The 17659-nt window shown below is 40.8% G+C and overlaps 1 protein-coding gene across 1 annotated transcript in view; it reads right to left on the bottom strand.

The window, feature by feature from the left end:
* Window positions 1-17659, bottom strand: part of gfra2b (GDNF family receptor alpha 2b) — a 231356-nt gene that overhangs the window by 35099 nt on the left and 178598 nt on the right. Inside the window, exons 5-7 of the mRNA XM_060908882.1 lie at window positions 10564-10673; window positions 5834-5974; window positions 5502-5689 (exon numbers count right to left, since the gene is read on the bottom strand). Coding sequence (XP_060764865.1) covers window positions 5502-5689; window positions 5834-5974; window positions 10564-10673 — 439 coding nt within the window. The remainder of the gene's footprint in view (window positions 1-5501; window positions 5690-5833; window positions 5975-10563; window positions 10674-17659) is intronic.

Genomic DNA, 17659 nt, shown 5'->3' with positions numbered 1-17659 from the left:
TTTACCTTCTCGTGTGGCAGCATGGTGGTGTAGTGGTTAGCGCTGTCGCCTCACAGCAGGAAGGTCCGGGTTCGAGCCCCGTGGCCGGCGAGGGCCTTTCTGTGCGGAGTTTGCATGTTCTCCCCGTGTCCGCGTGGGTTTCCTCCGGGTGCTCCGGTTTCCCCCACAGTCCAAAGACATGCAGGTTAGGTTAACTGGTGACTCTAAATTGACCGTAGGTGTGAATGTGAGTGTGAATGGTTGTGTGTGTCTACGTGTCAGCCCTGTGATGACCTGGCGACTTGTCCAGGGTGTACCCCGCCTTTCGCCCGTAGTCAGCTGGGATAGGCTCCAGCTCGCCTGCGACCCTGTAGAACAGGATAAAGCGGCTAGAGATGATGAGATGAGACCTTCTCGTGTTGAAAAACTTGCATTTTTCATACAAAATACATCGCGGATCTGAGTGACATATTTAAATAATACTGCCTGGTGTTGAGTGGTACATCAGATATATTTCATTCAGCTAGCATGATACTGAACGAGTCAAAGACGAGTAGCTGAATGGAATATATCTGATAGACCATGAAAAAAAGCCAGACAATATTATTATTATTATCCATACACATTCCTTTCGGGTGTTCAACGCATCTTTCTCTTTCAAAATTCTCTCAAAATCTTCTGTATTTAACGAAGCAAACTTGGCGGCCATGTTAGTTTACTAATTGTCCCAGTCGCTCGCTAGGGTGGAAGTTTTATGTCTTCGACGTGTGACGTCATGTCTTGACAACCATGCAATATCGTAAATCATATTCAACGCTCGTTCTCCATTGGGTAGAGTGACGTAATACACGTAAGATAAGCGATATGCTAACAATATTGCATGCTATCAAACCAAATGAATGAAACCTGCTAGTAAGGAATAGAACACGTTTTTATTCCATCGAAAAAGTGTCCTATTTGTATAATAATTTCCAATATTTCTCTCCGATGACGTCACTCCCAATGTTTTCCCGCTGACTAGACGTGCGTTGTCAAACTAGCAAACTGGTTCAAAACTAAAATTCTTTTGATTAACTTTGTGTGTGTGTGTGTGTGTGTGTGTATGTGTCCATATAATATAAAGAATATTACACGGTGGCACAAAGATATGAAGTTTATCTTCTCGCTCACTTATTACGGCTAATCACATTTATTGTTTCTAATTATTTTGTGTTTGTGTTAGTTTCGCTCAACTCTGAAAATGGGAAATTGTTTACACATCAAAACAATGAAATCGTAAACATGAGAAAAGTGAAAAATCTTGAATATGGGTGAATTTATCAATTATTTCATATTAACAGATGATTATAAATCACATATACATATCACTCAGCCTTTTTTTCAACACTTTTACTCCTTTTAAGTGAAATCTTCTTTCTGGAAGATCTGAATACTTAAAATGAGAAAAAACGATCAGTAGAAGAAGAATGTCCGATGCCTAAATTAGGCCTAATGTCTAGAAATAGGTGCAATATAGTTGGATTATAATCGGATATTCGAGATATATTCAGCATATATGCACCAAGATTTTCTGCATACAGTAGTGTAGGAAAAAGGAAAAGTCAAGTCAAGTGTATTTCTATAATGCTTTTACCAATAGACATTGCCGCAAAGCAGCAAAATGTGTTAATGGTATCCAAACATTGGCAGAAAAAGTGTTCTAATGTGTTATTAAAGCATTAACATTAACATCCGTATTTCATCCATCTGCTAGATGCTTTTAACCAAAAAAATCAGGCTGTTTTCACAAACACAGTGGTTAGAATCCCTGGTGCAGTTCTTTTGACAGGCAAGAACACATCGCTCACACTCAGATGTCAGATTGTCTGAGCGAGGTGGCCTCACACTGCTTCAAATTGAACTTTAGTGCATTTTAGTTGCAGTGAGAAAGAGAATTGTCTCAGGAAGTAACCCAAACTTCCTGAGTATTTTGGGTTTTTCGATGTGAGCTGCTAAACTGAGGTAGAGGTGAAAACTGACCCGAAGGACATACAGGAGCTGTGTGAAGAAGAAATGCCATATGTTCTGGATATTGAGTTTTGTGATGCCTGCACACACCAAGTTTCCCTTACATAGTTCCACTGCTGTACGAAAGAGTTTTACGAATGCATTTTCAGCTCTACAGGCCATTTCTTTTAAATCCCTTTTTTGGCTTGTATAATTCTGTGCAATATGGAACCAAACCAACCCAAACAGCAATTAAACCAGAAGCCTAAATTTCACTCTGATAAAGTCAAGTCAAGTTTATTTGTATTGCGCTTTTAACAATAGACATTGTCGCAAAGCAGCTTTACAGAATTTGAATGAATTTAAATGTGAGCTAATTTTATCCCTAATCTATCCCCAATGAGCAAGCCTGTGGCGACGGTGGCAAGGAAAAACTCCCTCAGAGAACATGAGGAAGAAACCTCGAGAGGAACCAGACTCAAAAGGGAACCCATCCTCATTTGGGTGATAACAGATAGTGTGATTATAACATTTTTAACATTAAGTCTTTTTTGCTGAAGTTATAAACTCTTCAGGGCGGCACGGTGGTGTAGTGGTTAGCGCTGTCGCCTCACAGCAAGAAGGTCCTGGGTTCGAGCCCCGGGGCCGGCGAGGGCCTTTCTGTGCGGAGTTTGCATGTTCTCCCCGTGTTGGCGTGGGTTTCCTCCGGGTGCTCCGGTTTCCCCCACAGTCCAAAGACATGCAGGTTAGGTTAACTGGTGACTCTAAATTGACCGTAGGTGTGAATGTGAGTGTGAATGGTTGTCTGTGTCTATGTGTCAGCCCTGTGATGACCTGGCGACTTGTCCAGGGTGTACCCCGCCTTTCGCCCGTAGTCAGCTGGGATAGGCTCCAGCTTGCCTGTGACCCTGTAGAAGGATAAAGCGGCTAGAGATAATGAGATGAGATGAGTATAAACTCTTCATTAAAGACTCTGCAAATCTACTAAGTGAAGAGAGAGAGAGAATGTGAGTGAGCCCTGGTCACGTGATTACAGACTTTAGTGGAGATCCTGAAGTATTACCAAACCCAGAATTATTGATGACCCAGAAGTAACCAATAGTCTGACAGCTCTGAATCACAACAACCAATCATATACCATACTAAGTGTTTAAAAAATATATTTTCAGGAGCTTTTGAACAAAACTTCTGCAATGCCTGACAAAGAGGTTGCAGAAACCGGCCACTTTAGCCAAACTTTGGAGCTCTATTTCTGGCTAAAATGACCCTTCGGTCTCCACTAAGGAACTCAATATGTTTCAATCTTCTTGGCTGCTCTCGTTAGGGGTCGCCACAGTGGATCTGTTCCACATATTTGATTTGGCATAGGTTTTACACCAGATGCCCGGTACAACCCTCCCCAATCTATCCGGGTTTGGGACTGGCACTAAGTTTGCACTGGCTTGTGTAACCCCAGTAGCTGGGTATTTAACCTAATCTGCATGTCTTTGAACTGTGGGGGAAACCAGAGCACCTGAAAGAAACCCGTAGACACAGGCAGAACATACAAACTCCACACAGAAAGGCCCTTATCAGCTGTGAGGTTCGAACCCAGAACCTTCTTGCTGTGAGGTGACAGTGCTAACCACTACACCACATTTCAATCAATTATTTTTAAAACTCCCCAGTTCAGAGACTTTGTTTATTCGATCACTGAAATCTTTGGAGAACTGGACTGCAGGAGCCTGGAAGCCCAACTGTCGTGGCCCACCTCGGTGCACTCTACTTGTCTCACTCAGCTGTTATAATATTTGAAGCTGTTGTATCATCATAATTATCTATCCATATTCACTGGATATGAGCAATCGCATGCTCTGATTGGCTACTCTACTACTAGGATATCAGCTCATATACCATGAGTAGACAAAAACAAAATGGCGGAGCGTGCTGCTGAACCCACTGAGTACAAAATAAAAATGCTACTTGAAAACAAACCCCCAAAAAATACAAAAAAAGGCAACAAAATATGGAATAAAAGTATTTGATAGTAAGAACGTCTCATCTCATCTCATTATCTCTAGCCGCTTTATCCTGTTCTACAGGGTCGCAGGCAAGCTGGAGCCTATCCCAGCTGACTACGGGCGAAAGGCGGGGTACACCCTGGACAAGTCGCCAGGTCATCACAGGGCCGATACATAGACAACCATTCACACTCACATTCACACCTACGGTCAATTTAGAGTCACCAGTTAACCTAACCTGCATGTCTTTGGACTGTGGGGGAAACCGGAGCACCCGGAGGAAACCCACGCGGACACGGGGACAACATGCAAACTCCGCACAGAAAAGCCCTCACCGGCCACGGGGCTCAAACCCGGACCTTCTTGCTGTGAGGCGACAGCGCTAACCACTACACCACCGTGCCACCCTAGTAAGAACGTATCTCATCTCATCTCATTATCTCTAGCCGCTTTATCCTGTTCTACAGGGTTGCAGGCAAGCTGGAGCCTATCCCAGCTGACTACTGGTGAAAGGCGGGGTACACCCTGGACAAGTCGCCAGGTCATCACAGGGCTGACACATAGACACAGACAACCATTCACACTCACATTCACACCTACGGTCAATTTAGAGTCACCAGTTAACCTAACCTGCATGTCTTTGGACTGTGGGGGAAACCGGAGCACCCGGAGGAAACCCACATGGACACAGGGACAACATGCAAACTCCGCACAGAAAAGCCCTCACCGGCCACGGGGCTCAAACCTGGACCTTCTTGCTGTGAGGCGACAGTGCTAACCACTACACCACCGTGCCGCCCTAGTAAGAACGTATCTTTTTAAAAATTTTTCAAGAATTATTATAGCTTTGTTCACAAATTGCTCCTGTCATTTCGCCGGTTTGTTTACATTCTAAGCAGAAATGATTTTGTCGGACGTTTTGTCTAAAGTTTTTATCAAATTTGCAAAAAATAAAAATAAAATGCTCTGTTTTTCAAAATCCAGTGAATGTGGATAGAATAAAACAGTTATTCCACTCAATCTCGTTGTTCATGGCTTATAGCCAACTTGGTGCTACGTGCCTCATCAGCTGTCAGCTCATGTACGACTCGATTTCATGGAATAATTGTTAAATATGTGCATAAGATTTTTACATAGCATGTATACCGCCAGCTGTCGGTTCCACACATACTGACGTAGGTTATTGTTTCCTGTTTTGGAGGCCATGTTGGTAGCATTATGTCGGAACAAATTGTATAACAGACAACTGAAAAAGTACACCCTCTCGATTTTAACCAGTCCAGGCTCAGGACTAAAGGTTCGTTCTTTGGCAGACAAAGTGCTCACATCGGACTTTACCCTTAACTACGGTACGGGAGTTTAGTAATGTTGCCTGTTGCTCAAAAAGATGTTCCATTATATTCCGTCTGAAACAGTATTCTGTGAGGTCTTGGAGTGATACTGTTTCACAGACATAAATACTGGAGCTGTCTTGGTGTTAGATGTGTGTGTGTGTGTGAGAGAGAGAGAGAGAGAGAGAGAGAGAGAGAGACATACCTTAAGATTTGCACATGTGGAGAAAACACACGCACTCTCGACTGGTTTGACGTCGTTGGTGATGATGTCGGGTTTAGTGATAATGGCAGGATGAAGGTTGGGTTTTTCAGATGGAATGACAGAATGAGATTCGGTGAACGGAAGGAAACCAGCGTCTGCTCCATAACCAAATGCCTGGATTGCGTTTCCTATATGCACACACAACAGAGAGACGGTACTCCAGAGAGAAGTTTGAACCCAGAGTGTGAAAGTTGACTCTAATCCGAGACATGACTGTTTTTCTCATTAGTGTGTTATTAACCGAAGCTGCATGCTGTGCTATACCCACTCACTTAGACATGCGTTCTCTCTGAAGTCACGTAGAAAAGCTTCACATTCTGTCTCCTGGTTACCGCTGCCACGGCAACCACACCATGGCGATATGGTGATGTTGACATGGTTGGCATCCACATAGTTTGGGGTCACATCTGATCCTGTTGGGGTCAAACGTTATAGAGCAATTAATAGTCGTGTGTGTTATCAAGTATCAGTTTAGCTGCTCCATACACACATCACTGATACATATATACTTATTGTTGCGACACTACTAATTATTCTATCCGCATTCACTGGATATGAGCAATTGCACGCTCTGATTGGCTACTCAACTACTAGGATATCAGCTCATATATCGTGGGTAGAGGAAAACAAAATGGCAGGGCATGTTGCTGAATCAACCGAAAACGAAATAAAAACTCTACTCGAAAACAAAACCCTAAAAAATACACAAAAAAGGAACAAAATATGGAATTAAAGTATTTGCTGGTAGGAATCTATCTTTTTTATTTATTTTTCAAGAATTATTATTATTATTTATCGAATGTTTCACAAATTGCGGCCGTCATTTCACCGGCTTGTTTGCATTCTTCATCTTTAAGCATGAAAATTTTGTTGAATTTTTTTAGACCGGTTCAAAATCTGAAAGAAGTTTGAAAATTACACTGAAATGTCCAAGGAAGAGTTAAATACAGTACATGTCTATAGCTATTCTATACCTCGGCACGACAGCAAGACGACAAAAACAAAACAACAAAAAAAACAACACTACAGTCAATTCGTGCAGCCATTGAGAGGTTTTTAAGAAGTCCGACTAAGAGGAAATGATTTTGTCGGACATTTTGTCTAACGCTACGTTCACACTGCAAGGCTTAATGCTCAATTCCGATTTTTTTGTGAAATCCGATTTTTTTGTGAGGTCGTTCACATTAACAAATATATGCGACTTGTATGTGATCCTCAGTATGAACGAAAAGCGACCTAAAAGTGTTCCGCATGCGCATTGCAGGATACGACGACGTCACACGCAGTGAGCATGGCCAGTGTTTACGGAAGTAAAACCGCCCGGTTGCGGTATGACCCATCCAATCTAGCTTGAATAGCTGTATCCCCCCAAATGGAAATCAGCTCCCTAACCTCTGCGTCCTTCCATTGAGAAGATTCAGAACCTTCACAGCCCGAAGCGTCCCTCGCATTGATGTTATGTGCAGGGGCGCAGATACGTTTTTTTGAACTAGGGGGGACAAAAAACTGGGGGGGGGGGACAAAGCTGCCAGCAAACCAACCCCAACCCCGATATGCCTGTCAAACTTGTTGTGGGTTACCATAGCAACCAAGCTCGAGCTCGCAATCTGTGCAGTCTGCGCAGCTCAACCAACCGAATATCAGTCTTTGTTTTATGTGAGTTGTTGCAACTATGTATACACTGCTGTGCACCTCAATAAACCGAATGGTAATTAGTCTTTTGATTTTTCCGTGAGGTTTGCCTTATGCAAAGAAAGACAGCATAGACGTTTTTTCCTCCCTATAAGTGGGGGGGACCGAGCGAGGTGAATTTAAATCTGGGTGGGACGAGTCCCCCCCTCTATCTGCGCCCGTGATTATGCGCCATGTTGTTGTAACTTTTTTTGAGAGACCCTCCGCCTACTTCAGCGCAGAATAGTGACGTTTGTGGCTTGTTGATGACGCGTAAGTCGGATGAATGCGACCTGGCGGTTCAGACTGAAGTCGCATATGAAAAGAGCGGATAGGAATCGGAATTAGGACCACATATCCAAACGGCCTGGGTCAGATTTGAAAAAATCAGATCTGTGTCGTTCATATTGTCAATAAAAGATCGGATACAGGTCACATATGGGCGAAAAAATCGGATTTGAGTCACTTCAGCCTGCAGTGTGAACGTAGCCTAAAGGTTTTATTTATCGCATTTGCAAAAAATAAAAATAAAAATGCTCTGTTTCTCAAAATACAGTGAATGTGGATAGAATATAACAGTTATTCCACGAAACCGAGTCGTACATGAGCTGATAGCCGACGAGGTGCATACTGTAGCTACGCGCCTCGTCGGCTATCAGCTCATGTACGACTCGATTTCGTGGAATAACTGTTAAATAGTTTACAGTTTATAGACCACGCTCTGTGTATTTACTGATCTGTGTCTTTTTTTTGTCTTGCACTCATCTCACACTGTTGTGTATTTGTACTTTATGTAGTCTTGCGTACTCTCATGTGTTGACTTGACCCACTTGACTTGATAACAGGAACTGCATGAACTTGGTTTGTTGAATGAATGAATTTTATTTAAAACACGATAAGTTGATTAGCAGAGCTGGTGGCGTCGTGCATGTACAGATAGAAATAATTACAAATACAAAAGACTAAAAATATACACAGTCTTTTACAAAAAAACCCATCTAAAACTCTGCTAATTATCTGCTAATTATTTCACATTAAGTTAATTAATAGTATGCATAATTACTGTCTTTGTAATTAGTTACGGCTATAATAGGATCAAAATTTATTCTCCTAATGTCAAATTTAGGTCATGAACACTTGAATTCGTTTAAGTTATTGGCCGTTGATTCCTTGCTAGATGGACTGAATGTAACTAAGCAGTTAAAAGGCATGTTGCATTTTACTTTAAAAAAAAAAAAATCAGTGTTTGCAAATTGCTGTGGTACAAAAGGAATAAAACACATCTGCATTTAGCCTAGTAAACTAGACCCACCCGCCTAGCGGCCAAAAATATTTTTTGCTTAGCGAATGGGTCTAGCCTCGCACCATATAAACAAAAACACCCCGGGCATCAAATCGTGCCCGCCAATCACAACGCAAGGTTTTTGTTTGGATTCTTTGGGCGGGCTTTTGCAGGAGTGACGACAAAGCTGCGTGACGCTGGAGAAAGCGCAACAGGAAAGATGGCTACGGCTAGTGAACAGCGCGCGTTTGACTCCGCTTTGGAATCAGTTTTAGAAGAATTAGACTTGGAGTTTTCGTTGAAACATGAGCAGGAAGAGGCTCTCCGCTCATTCCTTTTCAAGAAGGACGTTTTCGCTGTTTTGCCGACCGGCTATGGCAAAAGTCTGATCTACCAGCTAGCTCCGCTCGTAGCCAAAAGGATGGGGCTAGTTTGTGCAGTACGAAGAATTAATAAACAGCTTTGAAACATTACTTTTTGATTGTTTCTTATTTTCCCGTTATTTTAAATTTAAGGGAAATTATTTCACCAAACGCCACTAAATAAAAACTCTCAAAAACAGTTTAAGCAAACCCTTGAAAAACACTTGGAAAAAAATGAGTGTATGTGGTACAGACTCCAAACTTGTGGTCATTATCTCCAAACTTCTTAATATCTAGAACCTGTTTATTAATTAATACGCATTTTGAAAAAATTATTTATTTCAAGGCCTCCCCCACTGCTTTCTGTCGCTCTGACTACGTCACAGTCACTGTTGCGCTGATTGGTCAGAGCGTTGGCCTATACGCACAGAGACAGTTTGAAAGACAGCGGTTTGTTCCTCCTACCCGCTTCGGAAATGTCTGCGGATCGAGGCCAGACTAAATATTCACATTTAGTTTGGCTTGCCAGGCTAATCTGCATGTGCAGTTCTTGGGAAATAAAATCAACAGCAGGGAGGTGACAGTTACTCTTCTTTATCAGATATTTAGCTGTATCTCACCATCCCGTCATTAATTATTGATGTAAGCGCTAGTTAATTGTTAGCTAGCTTGTTAACAAACATGGCTCCTATTTTTCTTTTCGACAAATTTTTTGACAGGTCGCAGTATTTTTTTTTTTTATTGTTGTTGAGAGTTGTAAAAACGATCACGTACTCCTTTAAAGCTAGACGGCCTTTCGATTTCATAAAATCTGTGAAATTTAGCTCCCTCTGAAATGTGGTCATTATGATAGATATTTATTTCTGTAATATCTCACAAAATATCAGGCCGTTCTGTGGCTGGGAAGTTATTTAATTTTGGGGATTAAAACAAATAATGTGCATGAAATCGCTCACTTTGTGCAGTCGAGCATACAGAGGAAGTCCGTGTGTGTGTTGCGCAGCTTTACCTTTGACCCTGCACTGACTGTTCCATCATTCTGTCACTAAACGAACAGCTGATCACATCGAGGTGCTCGCTGATCGCCGATATTTATTAATTTGGTCCTGCGTTTCCTTTCCTTCGTATAGAACATAACGTCTTTTCTTCTGGCTTTCCGTTACTGTAGTCGGTCTTTCACGTTTCATTCGCACACTCACGTCCTCCGTTTTTCTCTCCTGTTTCAAATTTGTATCCCACAATGCCTTGTGCGAACAGGGAAAGCCCACCACGTGATGCATGATGTAGTATCTTGTATTGCATCATGGTGAAGCAGGAAAAAAACTGCAGAGAATTTAGGGCCATGTGGCTCTAAATTCATTAATTGTTCTATTTAAAAAAAAACTAATAAAATTAGAAGTCTGTGATTTGAATTCAGTAGCTTTCGGTCCACTAAACAAAAATAATTGGGTGTCGGGGAAAATTCTTTTTATAACCTACACTTGAAATATCTGAAAGGCAGTCTAGCTTTAATAAGTATTCCATAATACATAAGAATTTGGTGCATTAATAAGACATAGTGTCATGTGTATATTGGTTTTTAAAAATCAGACTTTAGATGAAGTCCATTTCATTTTATTCAGCATGTGTATCCCTTTAGATCTGCTTACTTTGCTTATCTTTGCATGTAAAGCATCTAATCACTCACCTATAAGCCCGACGTAGGACACGAGACAGCCGTGGTAGTTGTCATTAGGACAGCTCGTTATCGAGTGTGGAGTCGTCTGGCAGTTCATGTGGAAGTCTGCCAATCTGGATCTAATCCAAAAAAGAACCAGTACACAGATAAATAAATGTCAACATGTCTGAGGAACACATTTACATAAACAGAAGCAGGATTAAGATAAATTCATTCTTTCTCTGTGGCTCAATATAAAAACATAACATCTGTCACCGATAAATCATCATCCAATGTGATTCTGCAGATCATGAATTATATGACAGAACGGCTGCCTCTCTCTCTCTCTCTCTCTCTCTCTCTCTCTCTCAGTCCAATGCAGATAAAGTTATATGGGAGAGATATACTTTGTGCAATATTTATTTACTGCAGATGCATCTCACATCTGTCCACGCTGATCTTGTAGTGATGAAAAAAAATCAGACACAAATTTCTCATTTTCATTGTCACCGAACCATTTCCTGTTTAACTGCATGAATTTTACATGTCTCAACAATATGCTTTGATTTTTTAGGTACGTCATCATTGTGTTCAGTTACAATACTAACATTTATTTAAGAGTGATTCCACGCTTATGGGTATTGAAATGGGGACATGAACTTATTCACCTAAAACCATTTCTTTTTTTACCATCAGGTCACAAAACATGTAATCTTTAATGAATGATATGTTAAAAGATAACTTTAATTTTCTGAGATGTAATAAAAACATATTTATATGCCAAAGTCAAGCCTATGAGTTCCAAAATGATGTCTGTTACATTACTTCTGTTACGATTTCCATCGCGCGTCTGTTATAAATTAATTACAATCTAGCTATATACCATGTTAATCTTATTGAAAGAATGTGTATGTTTATTCTACTACACGTTTATTAATTATATTTGCTAAAACATCACCTTCCTATGTTTCAAAAAGTAATTCTACATTGTTAAAATTGAGAATATATATGTCCATAACACTTCTGTTACGTTCTGACTTTGGCATATAAATATGTTTTTATTACATCTCAGAAAATTAAAGTTATCTTTTAACATATCATTCATTAAAGATTACATGTTTTGTGACCTGATGGTAAAAAAAAGAAATGGTTTTAGGTGAATTTTTAAAAATAAGTTCATGTACCCATTTCAGTACCCATAAGCGTGGAATCACTCATATGTGTTTTTTTATTAATCCCAGAATTATTCTAAAAAACAGCAATGGTATAAAATATAAAATATATTAAGGTTCCACAGACTTATCAGCACTCGAGGAATTCACTAGTAATATCTCTTTAAATGACCTACAGAAAAAAAAAAAAGCTTTCAAGAACAAGATGCTATTTTTAATGAACCTCTAAGGGGCGCTAATATTTTGTAGTGATTTTGTTAGTGAAGCTACTTAACTACGTAACTTGGAAAGTATAATAATATTTGGAATTGCTTTTACATATTACCTTTATTTAACTTTTATCTGCTTGATTTCTGATGATATATGGAGGATATTACACGGTTAGGCGAAAATATGAGGTTTATCTTTGAGTGGTCAATGTATATATTCACGAGTGAGTGAAGTGAACGAGTGAAAATATTTTCAACGTGAGAAGATAAACTTCATATCTTTGCGCCACTGTGTAATGTTCTTTATATTATATGGACACATCCACAAAAAAAAAAAAACAAGAAAAAAAAACGTGCAGGTTAATCAAAAGAATTTTAATTTTGAACCAGTTCACCATTTTGACAACATGTGTCTAGTCAGTGGGAAAACACTGGGAGTGACGTCATTTGAGTGAAATATCGGGAAGTGTTATACATATAGGACACTTTTTTGACGGAATAAAAACGTGTTCTCTTCTAGCGGGTTTCATTCATTTGGTTTGATAGCATGCAATATTGTTAGCATATCGCTTATCCTACGTGTACTACGTCACTCTGCCCAATGGAGAATGAGCGTTGAATATGGTTTACGATATTGCATGGTTGTCAAGACAACATGACGTCACACGTCAGAGACGTAAAACTTCCCCGCTAGCGAGCGACTGTGACAATTTGTAAACAAACATGGCCGCCAGGTTTGCTTCGTTAAATATGGAATATTTTGAAAGAGAAAGACATGTTGAACACCCAAAAGGGATGTCTGTGAATAATAATAATAATAGTAGTAATAATAATAATAATAATATTGGTGGCAGCACGGTGGTGTAGTGGTTAGCGCTGTCGCCTCACAGCAAGAAGGTCCTGGGTTCGAGCCCCGTGGCCGGCGAGGGCCTTTCTGTGTGGAGTTTGCATGTTCTCCCCGTGTCCGCGTGGGTTTCCTCCGGGTGCTCCGGTTTCCCCCACAGTCCAAAGACATGCAGGTTAGGTTAACTGGTGACTCTAAATTGACCGTAGATGTGAGTGTGAATGGTTGTCTGTGTCTATGTGTCAGCCCTGTGATGACCTGGCGACTTGTCCAGGGTGTACCCCGCCTTTCGCCCGTAGTCAGCTGGGATAGGCTCCAGCTTGCCTGCGACCCTGTAGAAGGATAAAGTGGCTAGAGATAATGAGATGAGATAATGGCTGACTTATTTTTGTGGTATTTCAGATATATTCCATTCAGCTACTCGTCTTTGACTCGTTCAATATCATGCTAGCTGAATGGAATATATCTGATATACCACTCAACGCCAGCCAATATTATTTAAACATGTCACTCAGATCTGCGATGTATTTCATCTGAAAAATGCGAGTTTTTCAACACGAGAAGATAAACTTCATCTCTTCAAGCGATTTTCTTTTTATCATATCGACACATTCACAAACAAAAAGTACCCAAATTTATCAAAACAATTCATCAGTTTCCTCACGCGTGACATATAGAGATTTATGTCACGGTTTTAGTTCTCCATGTCTGGGATGTAGTTCGTGTCCATATAATATAAAATAATATCGGATATTAACAAGAGCTAACTTGCTTCCTGGACATTCCATGTATGATGTGACATTATTTAATGGAGAGGGAAAAAAATTATTGCTGAAGTATAAGAAGGATAAATCAACTTCAGGGAGCTTCATGTCAGGTTCTATCAGTACTTGATTATTTTTCTATAACAGCATACCCTATTCCGTTTTATACCTTACACATGATGATATCTGTGATGTAGATCTGAATAAAAAGAAAATCAGAGTTTATTATTACAAATGCAGGTTTTAACGTAATCAAGACAAGAAGTAGCGATTATATCGTAACCAAGATTCTGAAGTTCGTGGCCAGAAAAGTACTGAAAGATTTCCAGCCACAAACCACTCCATGTCCTATGAGTAGAGTATGTCAGACTGAGACTAGCAGGTTAGAAACATCTCATCTCATCTCATTATCTCTAGCCGCTTTATCCTTCTACAGGGTCGCAGGCAAGCTGGAGCCTATCCCAGCTGACTACGGGCGAAAGGCGGGGTACACCCTGGACAAGTTGCCAGGTCATCACAGGGCTGACACATAGACACAGACAACCATTCACACCTACGGTCAATTTAGAGTCACCAGTTAACCTAACCTGCATGTCTTTGGACTGTGGGGGAAACCGGAGCACCCGGAGGAAACCCACTCGGACACGGGGAGAACATGCAAACTCCACACAGAAAGGCCCTCGCCGGCCCCGGGGCTCGAACCCAGGACCTTCTTGCTGTGAGGCGACAGCGCTAACCACTACACCACCGTGCCGCCCTAGGTTAGAAACATAATAGTAGCTAATAATAATATTTTGAAAAAGTCCCTGTTTATTGTATTGAGACATGTCGGGCCAAAGACATGAACACTGTATGGATGTTTCTTTTCCACCTGATAAGAGAAAAGGTCATCCTGAGCTGAAAATGCATGTCACATTTGGCTTCGCACTGCATCTTTCAGAGAAAAATAGCTCCAATACGCCATCAAAAAAAAAAAAAAACACCCCAAACCTCTATTACAGAACAAATGTGAAAGTTGCCACTTTCTGACGGCTTTCTGGATTATTACCTTGTGCTTTTCATGCAGCTGAAGCATGGCAGACTGATCGCAGAAATGCACTGCTAATTTCACTGAAGTGACTGGAACATATTCAAGTACTATGCACACTCAAAACTCATCTACAGCTGCGTTTGGAGTGCTGTATCGAGAGTCCTGCTTTTGTTCCACCTTGCCTGCCACCAAACACATTTTTTTTATTTCTCAGTCATCAAATGCGAATAAAAATCTTTATATGAAAATGAAATGTACCTTAATATCTTGCTTACTAAAAGGCTGGGCATTTTAATTCCAATTTTCACTTATATAAAATTTTTTGTTGCATTTTTTTTTTTAAAATGTAATTTTGTGATTTAGGGCGGCACGGTGGTGTCGTGGTTAGCGCTGTCGCCTCACAGCAAGAAGGTCCTGGGTTCGAGCCCCGTGGCCAGCGAGGGCCTTTCTGTGCGGAGTTTGCATGTTCTCCCCGTGTCCGTGTGGGTTTCCTCCGGGTGCTCCGGTTTCCCCCACAGTCCAAAGACATGCAGGTTAGGTTAACTGGTGACTCTAAATTGACCGTAGGTGTGAATGTGAGTGTGAATGGTTGTCTGTGTCTATGTGTCAGCCCTGTGATGACCTGGCGACTTGTCCAGGGTGTACCCCGCCTTTCGCCCGTAGTCAGCTGGGATAGGCTCCAGCTTGCCTGCGACCCTGTAGAACAGGATAAAGCGGCTAGAGATAATGAGATGAGATGAATTTTGTGATTTAGCCCTTTAGCCCAGATTATGTACAAATTGTTAGCTAGCTACCGTACCATTAGCATGTCCAATACATCAGTACTACCAGATAATACTGCATTCATTATCATTGGGGAGGACGGAAATCATTTCCCATTGTTTTAGCTTGAAACCATTCACACAAACGCAATATACACTACCGTTCAAAAGTTTGGGGTCACTTTGAAATTTCCTTATTTATTTTTGAAAGAAAAGCACTGTTCTTTTCAATGAAGATCACTTGAAACTAATCAGAAATCCACTCTATACATTGCTAATGTGGTAAATGACTATTCTAGCTAAATTCTACTAAATGTCTGGTTTTTGGTGCAATATCTCCATAGGTGTATAGAGGCCCATTTCCAGCAACTCTCACTCCAGTGTTCTAATGGTACAATGTGTTTGCTCATTGCCTCAGAAGGCTAATGGATGATTAGAAAACCCTTGTACAATCATGTTAGCACAGCTGAAAACAGTTGAGCTCTTTAGAGAAGCTATAAAACTGACCTTCCTTTGAGCAGATTGAGTTTCTGGAGCATCACATTTGTGGGGTCGATTAAATGCTCAAAATGGCCAGAAAAATGTCTTGACTATATTTTCTATTCATTTTACAACTTATGGTGGGAAATAAAAGTGTGACTTTTCATGGAAAACACAAAATTGTCTGGGTGACTCCAAACTTTTGAATGGTAGTGTAAGCCTAAATAACTCGACTAGCTAGCTAGTTAGCTTAGGTAGAGCAACTAATAAGTATTTTTTGTGACAGTCTTAGACCCCGTCCACACGTAGACGGGTATCTGCTAAATCGAAGATATTTTTCTACGTTTTGGCCTGTCATCCACATGAAAACACATCAAAAACGAATATTTAAAAAAACTCCGGGCAAAGTGAAGATTTTTGAAAACTCCGTGTATGCCTTTTCGTGTAGACAGAGATAACCGGAGGTTTGCGTTTTAGAACGTCACAATCTGCGCCAAAAAAATGACAACAAATCTGCCCTGACGTCAAACGTGCGACCTTTGTTTACTGCAGAAGCCAGATTAAGCATGGACAAAGAGTAATGGATCGGAGTAGTGCCTTGAAAGCGTTAATTATTGTGCAGGTGCTATTTACATGTTTAATTTTAGAAGCCCAACTACTGATAAGATTCCCAATCAACGTTTTCTTGCGTCTTTTGAAGTTTATACTCCAAAATTGTGTTTAGAAGCAATTCTGTCTCCGAGTCTGTCCAGACGAACGAGCTTGGCGTCATGTTTTATGTTTAGGCGGAAGTGACGCCAACAGAGGGCTATTCTGATGTGATTAGGGGGTAGGATTTGGGGAAATAATGCCATCTACAGGTTTGGAATGCTTATGAATGTGATTGAAAACGCAGATGTTCGGTTATGTGTGGAAGGGATTTTTTTCGAAGACGAGGTGGTGTGGATAAAACATTTTTATAAACGGAGGGGGGGAAAATGTTCGGTTTTAAAAATACCCGGCTACGTGTGTACATGGCCTTAATATACACAGCTGTTTAATTTCAGGACATTTATTACCTGCTTTTGCTTACATTCAGCTATCTAGGAGTTTAATTTCTTGCTAAGAAATCCATCACAGTATGAAAGTCACAGACTGCTAGCATTTGGTTTTTTTGGTGAACCACAAAGTCAACTGGTTTTAGTTTGTTACAAATGTGTTTGTTTTAGACTGGAGCTTAACTTTTATTTCTTACTTGTGAAATTAATTTGATTCACGTGAGTCATGAAAACAAACGAATCATTTACAAATAGCTTATCATTCGTGCTGACACAAAATACCATTCAGTCTCAGTGAAGGAGGCGTGTCCCGTGTGCATCAGTTCCAATTAATGAGTCATGGCCTCTGTATCTAAATAAAGGGGTGTGGCTTCTGTATGTGTCAGTCCAGCAAAAGGGGTGTGGCTTCTGTATGTCAATCCAGCAAAAAGGGGTGTGGCTTCTGTATCTGTCAGTCCAGCAAAAAGGGGTGTGGCTTCTGTATCTGTCAGTCCAGCAAAAAGGGGTGTAGCTTCTGTATATCAGTCCAGCAAAAAGGGGTGTGGCTTCTGTGTCTGTCAGTAAAGCAAAAAAGCATGTGGCATGTTATTCCAGTCAAAAGGAGGTGTGGCTTCTGTATGTCAGTCCAGCAACAATGGGTGTGGATTCTGTATCTGACAACCCAATAAAGGAGATATTGTTTCAGTCACTGTCAGTTTAGCAAAAATTGGGCGTGGCTTCTGTATATCAGTCCAGCAAAAAAGGGGTGTGGCTTCTGTATCTGTCAGTCCAGCAAAAAGGGGTGTGGCTTCTGTATCTGTCAGTCAAGAAAAAAGGGGTGTGGCTTCTG

Source organism: Neoarius graeffei, chromosome 25, assembly GCF_027579695.1.
Source record: "Neoarius graeffei isolate fNeoGra1 chromosome 25, fNeoGra1.pri, whole genome shotgun sequence".
Lineage (NCBI taxonomy): Eukaryota > Metazoa > Chordata > Actinopteri > Siluriformes > Ariidae > Neoarius > Neoarius graeffei.
The sequence above is the reverse complement of the archived record's forward strand: the minus strand, read 5'-3'. Positions and strand labels throughout refer to the sequence as shown.